Source organism: Natator depressus, chromosome 2 (assembly GCF_965152275.1).
Source record: "Natator depressus isolate rNatDep1 chromosome 2, rNatDep2.hap1, whole genome shotgun sequence".
Lineage (NCBI taxonomy): Eukaryota > Metazoa > Chordata > Testudines > Cheloniidae > Natator > Natator depressus.
In genome coordinates this window covers 777,370-799,310 of record NC_134235.1, presented here as the reverse complement: position 1 = coordinate 799,310, position 21,941 = coordinate 777,370, and the positions used below count along the sequence as shown (strand labels likewise).

The 21,941-nt window shown below is 47.7% G+C and overlaps 2 protein-coding genes across 4 annotated transcripts in view; both read left to right on the top strand.

Annotated features, from left to right (window-relative positions):
- NRBP2 (nuclear receptor binding protein 2) overlaps positions 1 to 5,314 on the top strand; it is a 67,727-nt gene extending 62,413 nt beyond the window's left edge. Inside the window, exon 18 of one of the 2 annotated variants that reach the window (XM_074943624.1) lies at positions 2,565 to 5,314. In XM_074943624.1, the coding sequence (XP_074799725.1) occupies positions 2,565 to 2,633 (69 nt within the window). In that variant the 3' untranslated portion in view covers positions 2,634 to 5,314. The remainder of the gene's footprint in view (positions 1 to 2,564) is intronic. The other variant, XM_074943625.1, reaches the window with a different exon arrangement.
- Positions 5,315 to 6,875: 1,561 nt separating this feature from the next.
- The window catches only part of PUF60 (poly(U) binding splicing factor 60), a 47,328-nt gene continuing 32,262 nt past the window's right edge, over positions 6,876 to 21,941 (top strand). For both annotated transcript variants that reach the window (XM_074943623.1, XM_074943622.1), the window contains exon 1: positions 6,876 to 6,990. In XM_074943623.1, the coding sequence (XP_074799724.1) occupies positions 6,964 to 6,990 (27 nt within the window). In that variant the 5' untranslated portion in view covers positions 6,876 to 6,963. The remainder of the gene's footprint in view (positions 6,991 to 21,941) is intronic.

The window sequence follows — 21,941 nt, the reverse complement described above, 5'->3', positions numbered from 1 at the left end:
AGATGGAATCAGTTCCCACACTACCAAACTTGTGCACAGCACATTTCTCTTCGGTGGCCCCAGAGCTAGGAAGGGCCCAGCTAGTTCAGCAGTCCAGAGCCAGGGGAATGCAGATGCTTTGAGTAGCGGAGGAGCCTGGAGGAAGCCTGGCTAGGAGGAAGCAGACACACTTATTTTTGCCAAAAAATGGTGTCGTGTTTTGGCCATGAGTTGGGAATTTGGAAACTGTAAGTGAAGTCTGGGAGAATTCCTCAAGCTGAATCCTGACTCTACCTGAGCAGTTAGTCAGCTCCTTTGGCAAACAGCTTTATCTGCCGGGCACTTGCAAGATGATGCATTTATACTTCGTTCCTGGATGGCCTCCTGAGCATATGAACCATATAGCACAGAGGTCATCTGTCAAAATGAACAGGGAAGACTTGGGAGAGAACAAGAGTCCCTGCCCGTAGAGCATTTCTGGAAAATACATGGCTCCTGGTACAATCTGTTGATTCCAAAGTCAAACAATTTTCTGTTAAGAAGCAGAGAGAAATGTTTTTCCACATCCTAGTGACAGAGGATGTGGAAAAAGCTAATGTACTCAATGCTTTTTTTGCCTCTGTCTTCACGAACAAGGTCAGCTCCCAGACTGCTGCGCTGGGCATCACAGCGTGGGGAGTAGATGGCCAGCCCTCAGTGGAGAAAGAGGTGGTTAGGAACTATTTAGAAAAGCTGGACGTGCACAAGTCCAAGGGGCCGGACGAATTGCATCCGAGAGTGCTAAAGGAATTGGCGGCTGTGATTGCAGAGCCATTGCCCATTATCTTTGAAAACTCATGGCGAATGGGGGAAGTCCCGGATGACTGGAAAAAGGCTAATGTAGTGCCAATCTTTAAAAAAGGGAAGAAGGAGGATCCTGGGAACTACAGGCCAGTCAGCTTCACCTCAGTCCCCGGAAAAATCATGGAGCAGGTCCTCAAAGAATCAATCCTGAAGCACTTACATGAGAGGAAAGTGATCAGGAACAGTCAGCATGGATTCACCAAGGGAAGGTCATGCCTGACTAATCTAATCGCCTTCTATGATGAGATTACTGGTTCTGTGGATGGAGGGAAAGCAGTGGATGTATTGTTTCTTGACTTTAGCAAAGCTTTTGACACGGTCTCCCACAGTATTCTTGTCAGCAAGTTAAAGAAGTATGGGCTGGATGAATGCACTATAAGGTGGGTAGAAAGTTGGCTAGATTGTCGGGCTCAACGGGTAGTGATCAATGGCTCCATGTCTAGTTGGCAGCCGGTGTCAAGTGGAGTGCCCCAGGGGTCGGTCCTGGGGCCGGTTTTGTTCAATATCTTCATAAATGATCTGGAGGATGGTGTGGATTGCACTCTCAGCAAATTTGCGGATGATACTAAACTGGGAGGAGTGGTAGATACGCTGGAGGGCAGGGATAGGATACAGAGGGACCTAGACAAATTGGAGGATTGGGCCAAAAGAAATCTGATGAGGTTCAATAAGGATAAGTGCAGAGTCCTGCACTTAGGATGGAAGAAGCCAATGCACCGCTACAGACTAGGGACCGAATGGCTAGGCAGCAGTTCTGCAGAAAAGGACCTAGGGGTGACAGTGGACGAGAAGCTGGATATGAGTCAACAGTGTGCCCTTGTTGCCAAGAAGGCCAATGGCATTTTGGGATGTATAAGTAGGGGCATAGCGAGCAGATCGAGGGACGTGATCGTTCCCCTCTATTCGACATTGGTGAGGCCTCATCTGGAGTACTGTGTCCAGTTTTGGGCCCCACACTACAAGAAGGATGTGGATAAATTGGAGAGAGTCCAGCGAAGGGCAACAAAAATGATTAGGGGTCTGGAACACATGACTTATGAGGAGAGGCTGAGGGAACTGGGATTGTTTAGTCTGCAGAAGAGAAGAATGAGGGGGGATTTGATAGCTGCTTTCAACTACCTGAGAGGTGGTTCCAAAGAGGATGGCTCTAGACTGTTCTCAGTGGTAGCAGATGACAGAACAAGGAGTAATGGTCTCAAGTTGCAGTGGGGGAGGTTTAGGTTGGATATTAGGAAAAACTTTTTCACTAGGAGGGTGGTGAAACACTGGAATGTGTTACCTAGGGAGGTGGTAGAATCTCCTTCCTTCGAAGTTTTTAAGGTCAGGCTTGACAAAGCCCTGGCTGGGATGATTTAATTGGGGATTGGTCCTGCTTTGAGCAGGGGGTTGGACTAGATGACCTCCTGAGTCCCTTCCAACCCTGATATTCTATGATTCTATGATTCTTTCACAAGCCGGAGATTTTGTGGGTGTCTAGGTGTGTGTGACCCTCCGCGGCAGGGAAATTAACCAACCCTTCCTTCACTTGGGTAGGAGAATGTTACCATGCGGCTCCTGGCAATCTGATGACCCCTCTACAGCATCAGTTGCTCTGCTTATCTGACCTTTGCCTCTCTGGATCTCCACAGCCCTGCTCTTCTCCTTGCTAACACAGAGACATGAGAGGTGATGGTGAGGGTTTGACGTGGGGAGTGCTCTCAGCTACACCAAGCCTAATTAACCTGCTGATTCCTTTCTCCTAGGATGACTGTGAAATGCTGGCCAACTTCCTAGAAAATGCTTTCCACAAGCACCGGTCTCCTCCCTTGTGAGTCACCCCGATGAGTTCTGGGCAGACAGGTGCCCCCCAAAGGAGGATGGGAACTGTCCCAGGCCAGAAGGGGCTCTTGATCAGACTTTCTGCTGCAGAGGTGACCTCGCCATTTGTTCCTGGCTGTATCTCTACTGTCCATCTGGCCTGTGATTCAGAAAGACAATGGCAAGAAGAGAAAGAACCAGCAAACATGAGGCATTAGACATGCGTCATTGTTACCAGGAACCCACCAAGAATGTGCTCTTTAGTCCCCACTTCTGAAGGAGGCCAGGGCGAGCGGTGAGGTGGTTTAAGGAGTGGAGGATCATGCAGGAAGCTTCTGGCTGGCAAGGTTTTTGAAGATGCAAAGCTGCTGCAAGAGCTCACAATCGGTAAATTTACCTCTGGGAGCAAGAAGCACCTTCACTGTGGGCCATCACTTCGCTTCCTCAGCTGGAAATGATCACAGCAGGGAGTGAGTCGGGTTGCGGGGAGTGCAGGTTTGGGAGGATCTTGAGTAGTTTCCTGTCTGCCACATTCCACCCCTTTTCCAGGCCTGATTCCTCCTGCTCTGCTGGGTTCTCCCAGGGCAAAGGAGCCATTGCAATGCAAGAACCGGACTCCCTCTGCTAGGCTGAGGAGAGGACATTGTGAGCTTGACTGACATGGCATGGGAAGAAATTGCAGGAATCCAGAACCATCATGTGGTTCATAAAATATGGATCAACAGAAGAACCACTGGTGCTGAGCACAGCCTCTGTCATTTCAAAGTTTGTCTCTTAGCCTTCCAAAATTTCACTACGTCCTAGGGAAAAGCCTTGATGTCTCTTCCTTCCCTGTTTCTCCTGTGAAATGTGGAATTTCCATCATTAGACGGGAGAATGGGGGCAAATATAGCTGCTGCTTTGTCAGGTTCAAGATTGGAATATTATGCAAATAGGAATTGTGTATCAAAAGCTGTGCCATGCTGCTCTGCCTGCACCTCGCTGCTCTGAGTGTACAGTTCGCACTGTGCCATACGGGCCACGCTGACTTTTTTACACTGTGCCTCATTCCCTGTCTAGTACTTGCTGCGTATGCTTTGCCACGCAGCGCAGACTGTACCCTGGTGTGCTGGGCTTGCCATGCTAAGCTGCTTTGCCATGCTGTCCTGGCTGTTTAATAACATGAGTTTTCCAAGTGCTGATATTGTGCTAACTTTGTGGATACTGACATTTCAATAAATGGATTGAAAAGAACAAACCCCATTGCGAAACATGATGACTGAGTGACCCATTCAGAGTCGTTGTGGATTGTCTGCTTTCCCCATTACACAAAGAAGGGGTAAGGTAGCTTCCTCTATGTTCCAAGTGGCTTACCCAGAACGTCAGGTACACTGAAACGCTGAACAAATTAGATGGAGAAACTTTCTCTGGACGCTTAATTCAGCCGGGCTTCTCACTCTTTCCACTTAAGCCAGGGCAAGTCTGGGCTTGATTCTATGGAAATGCTGAAAGCTTTCTTTGTGTGGTGCCTACTTCATATCCCTGATGGAGCAATTAGCTCTAGTTTGGCCCCTAGGTTTTCCCCTTGGTGATTTCTTTGTATAACCAACACGTCACAGCTTGATTTCTCCAGAGATTTTTCCTCCCAATGACTTTGCTGTGCTCTGCAGTGGTGTATTTTGTTAGCTAATCTCTACACAATTCCTAGAAAGAAAAGGAGGACTTGTGGCACCTTAGAGACTAACAAATTTATTTGAGCATAAGCTTTTGTGAGCTACAGCTCACTGCATCGGATGCATTCCCTAGAGTACATGATGCATGAGGCAAGGATGATCTGAGGTTGAGGAATGAAGCTCCACACCCTGAAAGAGCTCCAGCTGGTAAAACAAAACAAAACAAAACACAGCAGTCTGTCTGCTCAGCACCAAGGATTGTTGTGATTTTTTCCTCAACACGCTCCCCTGCTCCAAAATATTTTTTCCTGGCGGAAGAACTCACTAAAAAAATACAGTGCAAACAACCCAAAGGGCTTGTAATCGATATCTTGGGTACTTATATGGCCTCCATCAGCCCAGTATCTGAGCACCTCAGACTCTTTAAAGACAACGCTATGTGATCTGCCTCTTGAGCCTGTATCTCATTCTGTAAGTGTGAAAAGGCACATGCCCAAAAGGGATAGCTTCCAACTCTGCACTGAGAATACGAGAACTGAGTCCCAGCCTACGGATCAGTTAGGTCTGCCAATCTTTTGCACCTGCTGTTAGACACCAACATGCTTTCCAGTTGTGGCACTGTACCAGGGTCCACAAGACTATAACAGGGGTCAAAAAAGAATTAATTAATTATAGGGGGATAGGTCCATCAATGGCTATTAGCCAGGATGGGCAGGGATGGTGTCCCTAGCTGCTGTGTGCCAGAAGCTGGGAATGGGCGACAGGGGATGGATCACTTGGTGATTCCCTGTTCTGTTCATTCCCTCTGGGGCACCTGGCGTTGGCCACTGTCGGGAGCCAGGACACTGGGCTGGATGGACCTTTGGTCTGACCCAGTGTGGCTGTTCTTATGTTCATGCATGAGATGCTGAGCTGGTTGGTCTCTTCAAAATTAAAAGACAAATCTGAATTTTGATTTTACTTCTGCCATTTTGCCACAATTAATTGCCACCCAACCTCTTCTGCAAAAACAGATTTTGGGTAGATTTGTAGATTATAAAGTCAGATGGGCCCACTGTGATCATATAGCCCAGGGGCTCCCAAACCGTGAGCTGCAGCACACAGTCCCAGGTGCTCCGCCATCATGGGCAGAGCGTCAGTGTAGGGCGGGGGAGGGGGCGAGCAGCAACACCAGGTGCTTTGTGCATCCAGGTCAGTTTCTCCACGTGGGCTGAGTAAGGGGAGAGTGGGAGAACAGCTCCTGATGCCTCACAGCACAGCCCATGTGGGGAAACGGACCTGGACGCACAGAGCACCTGGCATCGCCGCTCACCTGCCCTCAGCCCTGTAACCCACAGGTGGCGGGGGGGGCGACAGAGGAATGTTCGGGGAGGGCAAGCGGCAATGCCCAGTGCTCTGCGCATCCAGGTCAGTTTCTTCAGTCTCCAAGCTCAGGTAGGTGTAGTCCTTGGTGGCGGCAAACCACTGGGTGTTGATAGCCACAGTGACCGTGCAGGACGGGCCTGGCCTGGCCCAGCATGCACACAGCCACAAGGAGCAGAGACACTCTCACTGTGCCACCTAGAAGGGGTAGCTAGGGATAGTGCACAGGCGGGGGGTAGCTCAGCACATAGCTGGGTCTCACAGCAGCAGCACCCCCGCAGACACAACCCCTCCTGGCATCCAGCCCTAGCTACCCCCTTGCCTGCATCCAACCCCTAGCTGCCTCCTGTGTGCACACAGCCCCTAGCTACCCCCTTGCCTGCACCCAACCCCTAGCTGCCTCCTGTGTGCACACAGCCCCTAGCTACCCCTGCCTGCACCCTGACCGTAGATACCCCCCCGCCTGCATCCAACCCCTAGCTACCCCCTTGCCTGCATCCAACCCCTAGCTACCCCCTTGCCTGCATCCAACCCCTAGCTGCCTCCTGTGTGCACACAGCCCCTAGCTACCCCCTTGCCTGCATCCAACCCCTAGCTGCCTCCTGTGTGCACACAGCCCCTAGCTACCCCCTTGCCTGCATCCAACCCCTAGCTGCCCCTGCCTGCACCCTGACCGTAGATACCCCCCCGCCTGCATCCAACCCCTAGCTGCCTCCTGTGTGCACACAGCCCCTAGCTACCCCCTTGCCTGCATCCAACCCCTAGCTACCCCTGCCTGCACCCTGACCGTAGATACCCCCCCTGCCTGCCCCTGAGCTACCCCCTTGCCTGCATCCAACCCCTAGCTGCCCCCTGAGCTACCTCCTGCCTCCACCCAGCTACCTCTGCCCGCACCCTGACCCTAGATACCCCCCCTGCCTGCCCCCTGAGTGCACACAGCCCCGAGCTGCCCCCTGCCCGCACCCTGAGCTGCCCCTCCAGGCGCCTCGCTGCCCGGCCCCACGCCGCGGAACGCCCCACGTTCACCGCAGCGCCCAGGGCAGGCGCGGGACGTGCCCCGGCCTTGGCCCCTCTCGGGTGCCGTCCGAGCTGGGGGAGGCGGGGCTTCCCACTGACTTTGCCCCGCGCCTCCCCCGGCACTAGTGGGCGGAGCCAGCGAGCCACGCTCCGCAGCTCCTCCCGTTCGGGCCGCGAGGCAGTTCTCGCGAGAGTTCCCATCTAAAGCGGCAGATGGCACGATCCCGCGAGAGTTCCGCTCCGCGCAGGCGCTGACCGGTCGCGAGATTCCCGCCGAGGACGAGGCGGCGGGGCCCAGCGCCGGCTGGACAAGATGGCGACGACGACGAGTATCACCCTGGTGAGTGGGCCCTTCTGCGCCGGGGCGGCCCCGGGGACCCGCCGCCGCTGCCCTGCCGGTCTCGGCGGCGCGGCGCCAGCGCGGGGTGCCCGCCCGTCGGGGGCGCAGCCTGAGGGGCCGTTTGAGCCCCCCCCGGGCCGAGCCCGCGGGCCCCGCAGCGCCGCCGTGGTCTCGCTCCGGCCGGGCCTGCGGCGCTCGGGCGCGAAACGGGGCGCGGGCTGGGCCCCTTGATTCGCCTTGGCTCCTGGGCCGCGGGGGGGCGGGCTGGGAACGGGCCCCGCGGGGGGGGCGGCGGCGAGTCTCCGCGCTGGGGGGAGGGGGCTCCCGCTGCCCCCCGGCTGCAGGGCGGCAGCCGCCGTGCGAGCCCGCGGGCGAGCGGCGCGGGCGAGCTTGCGGCCCCGCGGAGACTAACGCGTTTGTTCGGGCCCGAGCGCTCGCGAGCTGCACCGGCTGCCTCGGGGTTGCGGGGAGCGGCGTGGCCGTCCCTGGGCCAGGGTCACGGCCAGAAGTGTCCAGCCGGCCCCGGGGTCAGCAGCACCGGACAGGGCGCATTTGGGGGCAGATGAAGCCATAGCAGAAGCACAAACTGGGGCTTTAGGTGGAGGGGTGAAAACCGCGGCAGGCGTTACTGTCTTGTTTTAAAGGCAAAGAAGGGGATTCCTGTTCCCCGCTAGAAAGAACGAGGAGGCCTTGTGGCACCTTAGAGACTAGCACATTTATTTGAGCGTAAAGTGGGGTTTAGCCCACGAAAGCTTATGCTCAAATAAATTCGTTAGTCTCTAAGTTGCCACAAGTCCTCCTCGTTCTTTTTGCGGATACAGACTAACGCGGCTGCTACTCTGACACCAGTTATTTGCATAGTGTTTCTGTCTTGAGGTCTCAATGTGAGTGACTTATTTATTATCTGAGTGTATTTTGGAGAATGGTGCCAAAATGATGGCTTGTCATTGCCCTTAAAGGATTTACACAGAGCCCTTTGTCCTCCATTTTGGGGCCACACACAGCCACACTTGGAAGAGGTTTAGCTTCATGTTTATCTTCAGGAGGAGGTTCTTGCCAGGTTCTTTTCCACCCCTGGCCAAAAGAGGAGTTTCAGTTTGGAGACTCCATGGTCCTCTGGAGGTTAAGTTATGGAGGTTAAGTCCATTAATGGCTATTAGCTAGGATGGGTAAGGAATGGTGTCCCTAGCCTCTGTTTGTCAGAGGGTGGAGATGGATAGCAGGAGAGAGATCACTTGATCATTCCCTGTTAGGTGCCCCAGAGGGAGTGAACTTGGCATTGGCCGCTGTCGGTAGACAGGATACTGGGCTGGATGGACCTTTGGTCTGACCCAGTCTGGTCATTCTTATATTCTTTTCTCCAGCAACTGCCGAAGATGACAAGACTACTGCCTAGTGATAATAGATAGTAGAGAAGCGTACGTACCAGTGCAGTCATCCCTAGAGTGTACAGTAGGTCAGAGGCTCTGTGTCTGTAGAGATTGGAGCTTCTGAGGTGTGCTCTGCATTGTGAAATGGCAGGAGGAAAGCTGCAGAGTTTGTGAAATGTAAACATAGCAGGGAAGAAGTGTATGCTGTTGGGATAATTAATATGGAGGAAACTGTGCTTCCTTTTTCTGGCTCTGCTCCTGGAAAGAGAGAAGAAAAATTGGCGTCTAAATATAATTCCTACTCCATGTGGTTGCCATTTCCTTGGAGTTTTCCCTTAATTGAACTTTTTTTCTGAATGTGTTTTCATTAATTTTACACTGCTGCATAAGTCTTAATTTTCTTCAATATACATGAGGTACTAAGCATCAGTATTCACTCTTTTCACTATTGTTTTCATAGTTGTCACATTGTCTGTGTCAGTATTCCACAGAGATACCTTCCCTTACATGTGGTGGCCTCTTAATTTTCTCTTTGCTGTTTAATTCACTTTCTGCAGATTCTTCATCTTGGGAGCTGAGCAGTGGTGTTCCATTCTGATTTCAATAGGACAAGGCAACATGCCTGGAACATTGGGCAACACTGGAGGCATGTGTGGCCTGATGTCCCTGGCATGTTGAGTAGCAGAGAAGTAGTTAATGACTTGGTAGTTTCCAGGCAATAGTAGTTTTACTCTGCTGTTCTTCCATTTTCTGCAGGTGTTATGTGGGAGAAGAGACACATTACTTGATTGTCTTTCCTCCTTCTGTCACCAAAAGGTGCGGCAAAGTTAGTGGCTAAGTTCTTAGTAAGTTGTGCTATTTGCAAGGAGTACTGGCATGATCCTGTATATATAAGAGGAGTGAGAGAAGCAAAGATGGAAGTGTACTGCTCAGTTTTAGGGTGGCTGTTTTGAGCTTCTTTTTGTGAATAGCGATTGGATATTTAGAATGGCATCCAAAAGAAATTCTGAAATAAAATATTTAGAATTTTGCAATTCTGCAAAAGTGAATTCTGTCACTGTGAAAGCGTATGAGCTCTTCCAGCGAGACCAAAATCAAATAGAAGCCTTACATATCTGCTCTTTATTTTGCTTTCTTTTCTTTGAAGTGGGCCATGATAATGGGACAAGAGTATTCTGCCAGTGTTTGAGCCATTGTCGGGGAAGGACATCAAGGAATCTGATAGAACTGCACCATAGGCTGTTTTGGTTGACTGAAGAACAGCTTTGGGACCATAGCAGTGCAGACCTAAATCGCTTAATTTTGAGTATGTACTAGTGGCTTTGATGCTTGACTATCATTTAGTGTGGTGGGGTTTTTTTTGTTTGTTTTTTTTTTGTTTTTTTGTTGCTCTCATTCACTCCTCAGAGCATCCCACTAGTACTGGTATTTAGTGTTTATATAGTTTTTTTTAAAGGGCTGTAGGCATGTTAATAATGTACCTCTGTAGATGTTATCTTTGCATATCCTTTATGATGGCGCTGTTCATGTTATCTTTATCTAGAGTTTACCTCTTCACATTAACACAAGACCCAGGGGCCACCCAATGAAATTAATAGGCAGCAGGTTTAAAACACACATAAGGAAGTACTTCTTCACACAGCGCACAGTGAACCTGTGGAACTTATTGTCATGAGGTGGTTTGAAGGCCAGAAATATAACTGGGTTAAAAAAGAATTAGATAAGTTAATGGGGGGATCAGTCCCTCAGTGGCTGTTAGCCAAGATGGTCAGGGACGCAATGCCATGATCTGGGTGTCCCTAAGCCTCTTGACTGTTAGAGCTGGGACTGGACAATAAGAGATGAATCACTTGGTAACTTGTCCTATTTTCACTTCTTCTGAAGTATCTGGTACATAACAGCTGTGAGCACAAATTAAGTGCATAATTTCATGTGTACTTTTCAGGTGCAATTGTGTGCCTGAATTTGAAAATAAAGACTTTTGTGTCTGGAGGTTAACGTTTAGGTCAAGTGCCAGGAGGCTTGCATGGTTCAGAGTGCTACACAGTACTGAAGTGGGACAGAGGGTCAGGTCGTAGCTCCATTTTAAGCTTATCTTTGTATGGTCTGTTCTCTGAAATGCCCCTTCCTTCTGTGAATATGTATCTAGTTGTAGTTTCTGTTGCTGTCTTTGGCAGTCCATTGCATACACTAATAGCCATCCATATGCTCAAATAAATTTGTTAGTCTCTAAGGTGCCACAAGTTCTCCTTTTCTTTTTCTATATACTTGTGTTTCCCCTGAACATCTGTAGCCTTATTAGTTTGTTTCTCTGCTTTTGAGCTTATCCTCTTCCTGAGTACTTCAGTGGTGTTCCCACTATCTATGCCTCTGGTCCTGATGGTCTCCTTTCTAGTAATACAAACCTTTTTTCCCTTTACCTTTCTTTATAGTTCTTACCCTGGAAATCTTTTACCCTGTTGATTCCTCTGTACCTTCTCTATAGATTCATATTATCTGTGTCCAGAACTGTGTGTGCCAACCAATCATATGATATACAACTGATCCTAATGCACTGACTAAACTTTTAAAATTTTTTTAGACATTAGTGCATTGATATTGATAGTGCTATTAGCCAGGATGGGTAAGGAATGGTGTCCCTAGCCTCTGTTTGTCAGAGGGTGGAGATGGATGGCAGGAGAGAGATCACTTGATCATTACCTGTTAGGTTCACTCCTTCTGGGGCACCTGGCATTGGCCACTGTTGGCAGACAGGATACTGGGCTGGATGGACCTTTGGTCTGACCCAGTATGGCCATTCTTCTGCTCGTATGTTTGATAGTAATTGTTCTTTGTTTTCAAAACACTACTTTTTGGGTCAACAAATGGCAACCTTGACATAAATTACAAAAACAAAATTAATAACTAGCAGCTAACCTCATAACTGCCAACAAAACTCATCCCCGCACAGAGCTCACTCCAGTCAAACCTCTTCCTTTGCAGAAGTCTCTTTTAGTAATTGTGTGCCTCAAAGGTCAGCACGTAGGCTGTATTTTGGACCAAGAGGGGAACCTGATTGTTACACCATTTGGAGTGGCTCATGACCATGAGTGCCTACCTCAGGGTAGAACAAGACAGACATTCCAAGCTGGTGGTATGTTTTATAGGTTGATTTCACCAATCCAGTAACAAGTGTGAACTTCTGGATCACGATATCGGTCTCATCATGGAGTCACAAATGGTCCCCTTATGCTCTCCCGTCTATTTTGCCACCCAGGCAAGCTGGGCTTAGGGATAGATGGTCATTTATGCCAAAAAATGCAGGTTGGTTCCAGTACAAAGAGACCAGTCACAATCCCTAGAACTTACACTAAAGACAACGTCTGTAGCCAATCCTGTAATAAACTAGATAAAGTTTATTAACAAAGGCTATGTCTATGCTAGCACTTTTGGTCAGTAAAACTTTTGTTGGTTCGGGGTGTGAAAGAAAACACACACCCCCGACCGACATAAGTTTCACCACCATAAGCGCGAGCGTGGACAGTGCTCTGTTGGCAGGAGACACACTCTGATTTAATTATGCCAACACAGGCTAGGTCTACACTACAGACTTTACAGTGGCACAGCTGTATCTCAGCAGCCGCACCGCTGTAAGGTCTCCCGTGTAGCAGCTCTATGCCAACGGGAGAGAGCTCTCCCACCTGCACAATTAAACCACCCCCAATGAATGGCAGTAGCTATGTTGGCAGGACAGCATCTCCCACCGACATAGCGCTGTCCACACCGGCGCTTTTGTCGGTGGAACTTACGGCGGTCAGGGGGATGTTTTTTCACAGTGTAGTGTAGAAAAAGCCTAGTGTAGACAAAGCCTAAGAGAAAGTAGTTTACAAGTTAAAGCAAGCAAACGTACACACAAATGAATTACCATCTATGGTTCCTAAATCTGACAGAGATGTAGTAATCTCTGTCCATACAAAATGTCTTTCATGGAGGACCCAGGTTGACCCTGGGGTCCTCTGCTTTAGTTTAGTGTCCCTGTGAGAGTTCAAAGAGCAAAGAGATGAAAATATTCTTTATTGATTGAATCCCACATTAGCATTTCCATTGTTTTGCTGTGGATTGATGTCAGGTTAGCAACCCAGCCTGGTTCATCCCGCTGGCCCTTTTTAAGTATTGGTGCAACATTAGCACTCTTCTGTTCTTCTGGAATTTCCCTGGTGTGCCAGGATTTGTTTGAAAATTAATAGCTGGCCAGAGATCTCCTCATCCAACTCTTAGGATTCTTGGTGCAAGTTATCTGGCCCTTCTGATTTAAAAATATTTATTCCTAATAGATGCTGTTTCACACACTTACACCTTCACCAGGCTCATCCGTGCTCGGCTGGTAGGACTAGTAAGACTGGTGGAGTGCTGAACCGGTCCTGGCTCGTGGCATAGCTGGACCCTATGCTGTATATTCCCCCCTCCTCCTCCCTGTTCATGAAAGGGTCTCTGTCTTGGGCTCCTCTGAGACATCCATGGTGATTACAAAGTGCTGGTTGGGTCCCTGTCAAATACAGCATGCAGCTCCTTGCAAAAGAAGCAGTCTGCAGCTCAGCGTCAGATTCATAGAATCATAGAATATCAGGGTTGGAAGGGACCCCAGGAGGTCATCTAGTCCAACCCCCTGCTCGAAGCAGGACCAATTCCCAGTTAAATCATCCCAGCCAGGGCTTTGTCAAGCCTGACCTTAAAAACCTCTAAGGAAGGAGATTCTACCACCTCCCTAGGTAACGCATTCCAGTGTTTCACCACCCTCTTAGTGAAAAAGTTTTTCCTAATATCCAATCTAAACCTCCCCCATTGCAACTTGAGACCATTACTCCTCGTTCTGTCATCTGCCACCACTGAGAACAGTCTAGAGCCATCCTCTTTGGAACCCCCCTTCAGGTAGTTGAAAGCAGCTATCAAATCCCCCCCTCACTCTTCTTTTCTGCAAACTAAACAAGCCCAGTTCCCTCAGCCTCTCCTCGTAAGTTATGTGCCCCAGCCCCCTAATCATTTTCGTTGCCCTCTGCTGGACTCTCTCCAATTTGTCCACATCCCTTCTGCAGTGGGGGGCCCGAAACTGGACGTAATACTCCAGATGTGGCCTCACCAGTTCCGAATAGAGGGGAATAGTCACTTCCCTCAATCTGCTGGCAATGCTCCTTCTAATGCAACCTGATATGCCATTAGCCTTCTTGGCAACAAGGGCACACTGTTGACTCATATCCGGCTTCTCATCCACTGTGATCCCCAGGTCCTTTTCTGCAGAACTGCCGCCTAGCCAGTCGGTCCCCAGCCTGTAGCAGTGCATGGGATTCTTCCGTCCTAAGTGCAGGACTCTGCACTTGTCCTTGTTGAACCTCATCAGATTTATTTTGGCCCAATCCTCCAATTTGTCTAGGTCACTCTGTACCCTATTCCCTCCAGCCTATCTACGTGTTCCCCCAGCTTAGTGTAATCCATGAACTTGCTGAGGGTGCAATCTATCCCATCATCCAGATCATTAATGAAGATGTTGAACAAAACCGGCCCCAGGACCGACCCCTGGAGCACGCCGCTTGATACTAGCTGCCAACTAGACATCGAGCTGTTGATCACTACTCATTGAGCCCAACCATCCAGCCAGCTTTCTATCCACCTTATAGTCCATTCATCTAGCTCATACTTCTTTAGCTTGCTGGCAAGAATACTGTAGGAGATCGTATCAAAAGCACTGCTTATGTCCAGATATATCACATCCACCACTTTCTCCATATCCACAGAGCCAGTTATTTCATCATAAAAGGCAAGCAGGTTGGTCAGGCATGACATGCCCTTGGTGAATCCATGTTGGCTGTTCCTGATCACCTTCCTCTCCTCCAAGTACTTCAAAATAGATTCCTTGAGGACCTACTCCATGATTTTTCCGGGGACTGAGGTGAGGCTGACCCGTTTGTAGTTCCCCGGATTCTCCTTCTTCCCTTTTTTAAAGATTGGGGGCGCACTATATTTGCCTTTTTCCCGATAGTCCGGGACCACCTCCAATCACCACGAGTTTTCAAAGATAATGGCCAATGGCTGTTGCTGATCCAAGTTTCACCCTTTTGCTTGCATCCCCTATGCAATCTTTTTGTAGATGTCCATGTTTCTACAGCTGATCTGTAGCTGTGCTTGCACAGCCTCTTCTCCCCACAGATCCAGGAGATCCAATACCACCTTTTTACTCCAGGCAGGAGCGTGTCAAGTGCACAGAGCCAGAATGGTTGGTTGGGCAGTTGAACACCATCAGGGCAAGCTAGGTGTGCTCGCTGAGGAGGGCAATCAGAAAAAGGCATTTCAGAAATAAGCAGGAGGTTTTAAGGGGGGTGGCAGCAGCTTTCGGTCTTTGTGACCCATGGGCAAAGGAGTTTACAATTGTGATCATAGTGGTCACTGTCATAGGAACTGGGGCATTGTGGGACAACTGCTGGAGGACTACTAGGGTCAACAGAGGTCACAAAGTGCCTATATTTGCACATCATCAACCTCAGTAGGTTGACCATGTCTCCATGCCTTGTAGCGTGATGGTCTTACTCTGTCACAGTAATGGGGTGCTTACATCAGCTAGAGAAATTTGAATATAGAGATGCACAAATAGGTCAACGAAAGATCATGGAATCATAGAAGATTAGGGTTGAAAGAGACCTCAGGAGGTCATCTAGTCCAACCCCCTGCTCAAAGCAGGACCAGAGATGAAGTCTTTGAGTCAAAGATGACTTACATTGACCTAAATTTGTAGTGTAGACCAGGCCCTGGTGTCTAGAGTAGGCCACCCTCAAAGATTAGACTGGTGTTCAACATCACCTGAACATCTTAACCTGTTATGGCGGTTACAGTCACAAAATGGAGTTCACAGTTTGACACAGACCACCACCAGTCTGTCACACTTGTCAGCACAGGGCCTGAGTGGCTGGAGTATAGATTAGAGCTGGGAAGTTGCTGGCTCCTACTAGCTGGAGTACCGTTGTCCATTCCTGCCAGTATCACTACACACTAGACTTTTGTGAAGGATTGTTAAGAACAGCTTTTCTACTCAGTAGTGCTGGTGAAATGTAGGGAAGCACAAGAGCTTCATTAGAATGCTAGGATTAACTCCCTGACTCTTGAGGAAAAGTATATTCTAAAGACCTTACCTGCTCAAAGCTGTCTTACATCTCACTCCAACAGCACAGTACCCCCAGCAATGAAATTCCATCTGAAGAGTTGGTGCCTATCACTATAGTATCCAAATATTTCCAAAAGATAACCCTGTGACTGTCGTCTTAGTTGGGGAGAATAATAGCAGCAATGTAACATAGGTAATTTCTATGAGGATCTATGTCCAGTTAACAGGAGTTTTGTATTCAGTACACCCATTAAAAGTATAATGAATGGCTTTCACTTGTGAGAATTTTTGGGTAGAATTTCTATTTCCAGGGGCTTTTAAATTCTGGATCAAAATTCTGTGCTGAAACTGGGAACACAGATTCTATGCTGTGGGAGGCTAGTAGGTTTAAATTCATTGTGTTTTTTTAAACATATAAATGGGAGTTTTCTGTAAGTGAAAAATGACTAGCAATCTGTGTGAGAGATTTTTGCAGCTTGTTGCAACCTGCCTGCATTCACTGGGTGAAATGGATCTTCCCTTCCTTGCAATAATTTCCTGAGGGATACTGAGCTGTGTGGGCAAGGCGGGACCGACACTGTCAGGTTATGAGGGATGTGGTGTTGCTAATGATGATGTTTCTCTGCTAGAATTATTTCTAATTTTCTATGAACAGTACAAAGTGTGTTGTAAAATCTGCACTTGTCAATGCCGGGCCTCTTGATATATGTAAAGAGAGCAAGTGTCCTGATGTAACTCAGCTTGGTGGCAGTTATAGATTCATAGATTCCAAGGCCAGAAGGAACCATTCTGATCATCTGCTCTGACCTCCTGTAAAACACAGACCATAGAACTTCCCTGAAAATGTTCCTAGAGCACATCTCTTAGGCCTTGTCTATACTTGCAAGTTAGAGCGCATTAAATCAGTCCCAGGTGCTCTAATTCCTGAGGTGTTCACACTGGCAAGGCACTTAGAGCGCCTGGACTCCATAGCTGGAGCACCCCTGATAATCCACTTCCACGAGAAGCATAGAGCTTTCTGCACCCTGCCTGGAGTACTGGGGTGTCAGTGTGGACGAGGTGTTGCATTACTGTGCTGTGATTGGCCTCTGGAAACATCCCATAATTCCTTGAAGTCAAATGGCTACTCTCGTTGTTTTGAACTCAGCTGCAGGCATGCGGATATCCCCTTTCAAAGCTCTGTTTTCTGACAGCTGGCATGCTTCTCTGCTCTGGGACCCACAGCAAACCATTACTGTGGAATGCTCCTGCTGCAGAGGCAGGGCCCGTGGGTATTTGTGTGTGAGAGAGAGAGGGGCGCGGGGGGTGGGGTCTGATGTGGTTTCCCCTAAAAAAAAAGGAGTACTCCTTTTCTTTTTGCGGATACAGACTAACACAGCTGCTACTCTGAAACCTCAGTGGTTTCCCCTGCTGCTGTCTGAACTTACAAGACCGCATGCTGATGCACTCTCAGCCCCCCAAAACACACTGTCGCCCCCCCCCCCCCATACACACAACACACTCCCTGTCACACTCCATCCCCCCATTTGAAAAGTAGCTGGCAATCTAGTTGGATGCCCTGGAACAATGGGATTGGGAAACCTGCATCATGTGATGCTGTGCCTGCCTCATTAGGCATTGCAAACCCTTCCCAAAGCACGCTGCAGCCACTTGCACACTGGGACAGCTATCACAATGCACTGCGCTCTGTGGCGTTGCAAGAGCTGCTAATGTGGCCACGCCACTGCACTTGCAGGTAACAATGTGAACACACGGCAGCACTTTCTCTGCTGCGGTCTCTCAGGGCTGATTTAACTCCCAGCGCTCTACATATGCGAGTGTAGACTAGCCTTAGATAAACATCCAGTGTTTGATTTAAGAATTGGCTGTGAAGGAGAATCCACCATGACCCTTGGTAAATAGTTCCAATGGTTAATTACCCTCTGTTAAAAATTTATGCATTATTTCCAGACTTGTGCCTTATTTCCGGTGACAGAAACTGCAGCCAGGGAGTTATTCAGAGAGAGCTGTACAAGTCCTTTTAAAAAAAAAAAAAAAAAAGATGAAAATGATGGCACCTCCCACAAGGCATTCTTTTAACTCTATACTGGGCTGTGGTACTCCAGCATGTGTTAATAACAGGTTCCCAAGCCTTGATGCAGGAGAGGGAGTGTGACATTCCACCCTCACCCCTTCCTTCTGCTGTAGCCAGTTAAAATGTGTGTACGGGAGAGTGCTTGTTTATTTACAGCTTCATTCTGCTTGTTTCTTCAAGTCTTGTTTAATCTTTGTATTTTTGTTTGTCACTCACATTTCCTAAAATAAACTAGATTCTGTATTTTTCTTTTTTCTCTTGTGTGTGTTTATACTTTAGAGAAATTCCCATCCATATAATTTTGCAACAAGTGTGCCTGAACTCTTGGAGTTCAAACCACCGTAAAAGGCTGACCACCTTACAGAAGCAGTGTTCATAGCAACAGGTATCCAGTTTCTATTTATTACTTTTATAAAGACAGTTATCCGCCTCCCGTTCCTGTTTTTTCCCTCTTCCTTCCATTTCTCTCCTCCTCTTCCAACCTTTTCCTGGTGTGTTAACTAGGCCAGATTCCATGATAGCCATAATAGAAATAGGGACTAGCTGCCTTTCAGGGGTAATTGTTACCTTGTCATTCTTAACCAATTGGATTATCTTATCACTGAGGACTTGGTAAGAGATAATACTCCTTTTGTGCTCTGCCAGGAGATAGGGAAGTACTAGACCCAGTGCACCCTCCACAGTCTGCAGGAGAAGAAGAGGAGAAGAAAACACTAGGCTTTCCTGAACAAAGTCACTTGGCCAAAAGCCATTAGCGTTCTCACACAGGGCCCTTGATGTTCCCATATGAAGCAAGTTTTCTTGTAAGTGCCTGTGTACAGAGTGTTTCTGTTAGCTGCAGCAGTGTTGTATGTTTGACATTTTTTCGATCTCTCTTTAGAGGAAGGTGGAACTAGTATAGGGCTGGGAACCAGGAACTCCTGAGTTTGTGTCTGCTCTGACACTGATTTGCTGCATGGCCTCTGGCAGGTCACTTTACTCTGAGCTTTGGTTCTTGGCCCCCTCCTCCCTTCCCCCCCCCCCCCCCCAAAAAAAAAAAAAGAGAGAAAGAAAACTGGATAATTTGGGTTTACTTTGGAGGTTGAAAGTTTTAACACATTAACATTGTAAGGTGTTTTGAAGCTGTACAAAGCTAGATAAGTGCTCGCTATTATTTTTATGAATAATAGCTTTGCAGTTCACCTTTAAATTAATGTGAAAACTTAGTTAATCCCTTGTTGATCTGCTGAATCCCATCTTGTAACTAAATTGTGGGTAGCATTCTACACAAAATAAGTTTTAGTTGAACACTTTAAAAGCTGTTTCTTCCTTCCATTTTGTTCTGAATCCTTCTGGCACTTCGACATTCACGTGAGGATATTCTAGAAAGCATAATTCTATGACATGATCATGAGACTGAGATTTCTGTTTTCTGATATTACATGGATGCTGTCAATGAATTATATTTATGTGCAAACAGAATATAGTCCCAACCAATAATTATTTATACTTGGCTTTAAAAGGGTTTTGAAGCTGAAGAGGAAAACAATCAAGAGCAAAACTGAATGAGGAGTACTTGTGGCACCTAAGAGACTAAAATTTATTTGAGCATAAGCTTTCGTGCATCTGATGAAGTGGGTTTTAGCCCACGAAAGCTTATGCTCAAATAAATTTGTTAGTCTCTAAGGTGCCACAATTACTCGTTCTTTTTGCTGATACTGACTAACACGGCTGCCACTCTGAAACCTGTCACCGAGCAAAACTGAGTGAGGGGAAAAATTTTTAAAAGATTTTAAAGACAATTTTACTAGATGCCCAAATACTACAGTTCCGCAATCACAAAAGAGGACTTCATTTTAAAATGATCTGGTTAAGAGGGAAAGTGAAAGCAGCATTAATGGAAAGGGACAATATCCCCGCTAATCACAAATGGAAAACTGGGTAAGTTCATATGAATAGCAGTCATCAATTGCAGGCAGTTGATAAGAGAAGCTAAAGATATAATTGAAAATCTATGGCTACTAGGCTTAAGGACAACAAGAAGGAATGTTTTTTAAATATACCCCAAACAAGAGAAATCCTAGCAATGCTATAAGTCTGCTACGAGATCAGGATAGTAAAATTGCTGCTGTTAAGGAAATGGCAGAAGTATTTGACCATATGGATTCCACTCTTGGTGTGCATGCGCCCTATGTGCATAAGATCAAATTCTTTTGGTGACAGGTGTCTATTTTGGCCTGTGCCTGAGGTGCCCTTGGAGCCCCCCTCCTTTCTTTCACACACCTGAGGGCATAAAGAGCAGTGTGTGTCTAATTGTTTCTCAGTTCCTTCTTACTGCCTGTGCCACTGAGACAAAAACCCTGCAGTGTCGGCTTTCTCCACTAATGGTACAGTTTTCCTTAGCTTTGTATGTTTTATTTTGGGAGTGCAGTTAGGATAGTTTTTCTCCTTTTATGACTATTGGAGAAAATATATTTAGTTTTATTTATATATTTTCTTCATTAAATAATTTGTTAGCCTAGGACACCCTCTTCCCACCCCTCCCTCCCTTCCAGCCATCAAGGGACTATTTGGTGGACTCAATACCAGAGTCAGTCAGTCTTTTCTTGAGACACTTAGGGTGGTCATATCCAAGCCACCAGCCTTTTGAAGTCGCTGGTGTGTCAAGTTAAAGGGGTATCCCTGTACTGACCTCTCCTTTACTGAAGCAGGGCATACCTCACAGAACGGCCCTTCCCTTGGAGGAGTTGTAGTCCTTTTCCTCTTCTGCTGAGGTACCAGGTACCACTTTGGGACTTAGGGAGGGACTCTTAAGAAAGAGTCTTTGAGGGATAGAAGAAAGATACCTGTGGCTCATAGAGATCCCACCGGGTACCCCCTCATATGTCCTTCATCTCAAGACCCTTTCCTACACCATCTGTGGCCTTACTGGATACTCTAGAATTTACAGCCATCCACAAAGAGACCGTTATCTCAGGCAAAACAGTTGGGTACAGCCGCAGATGTGTGAGGCAGGAGGAGGAGAGTGAGGAAGAACATCAGCTGCTAGAGAGAGAGCAACTGATCCCTGCTGCAATCTCCGCATCGTCCCCAAATGAGGCAGTGAATCCATCCACGTCTGTCTCAGTTGTTGAATTTCAAGGTATTCTAGGACTTGATGAAGAGCATGATGGAAACTTTGGATATATCCTTGGAAGTAGTCCAAGAAAAGCAGTACAAACTCTTGGCTATTCTATATCCTTCTGTACCAGGGCGGCTCACCGGGCTCATTAATAAATGTCTAGTGGAGCATGCAAAAAATGTGGCCCATACCTGTATCAGATGTGTCTGGCTTCAAGACTAAGCTTGATAAGTTTATGGAGGAGATGGTATGATGGGATAGCCTAATTTTGGCAATTAATTGATCTTCGACTATTAGCGGTAGATATGCCCAATGGCCTGTGATGGGATGTTAGATGGGGTGGGATCTGAGTTACTATAGAGAATTCTTTCCTGGGTGTCTGGCTGGTGAGTCTTGCCCACATGCTCCAGGTTTAGCTGATCGCCATATTTGGGGTCAGGAAGGAATTTTCCCCGAGAGCAGATTGGCAGAGGCCCTGGGGGTTTTTCGACTTCCTTTGCAGCGTGGGGCACAGGTCACTTGCTGGAGGATTCTCTGCACCTCAAAGTCTTTAAACCACGATTTGAGGACTTCAATAGCTCAGACATAAGTTAGGGGTTTGTTACAGGAGTTGGTGGGTGAGATTCCATGGCCTGCGTTGTGCAGGAGGTCAGACTAGAAGATCATAATGGTCCCTTCTGACCTTAAAGTCTATGATTCTATGATCAGTCGTGGCCATATCAAAAAGAACTGATAGGAGGTACCCAGGTCCCTGCTAAGGGATTTGACTGTTTTTATTCATATCCAGCATCATTTGCATCTTCAGTTGCTTTTTCAGTTCAGGAGCGTGATTCTGGCGTCTCTAATTCCCTAAGTTAGATCTTCAGGACTGATTTGCAGCTCTTCACCTCCAAAATGCCTATTTCCATATGTCCCTCCTTCCAGCCCACAGGAAATACCTCAGAGTCCTGGTAGGAACAGCCCCCTGCCAGTACAGGGTCCTGCCCTTTGGTCTTTCTACAGCACCCAAGGGATTAATCAAATGCTTGGCGTGGGTATAGCGGCTCCTCTAAGGAGACACAGAATCCAGGTTGTATCCTTACTTCAATGACTGGCTGATTCTTGGAAGATCACCCCAGCAAGTGACCAGTTCTATTCAAGTAATTCTAAAACCCAGTTGTGCTTTTGGCCTTTACTACATCCCCTGTCAATAGGTTCCACATGTTGACTCTGCGTTGTGTGAGTCAACTTCCTTATGTTAATTTTAAACCAGCTGCCTATTAATTTCATTGGGTGACC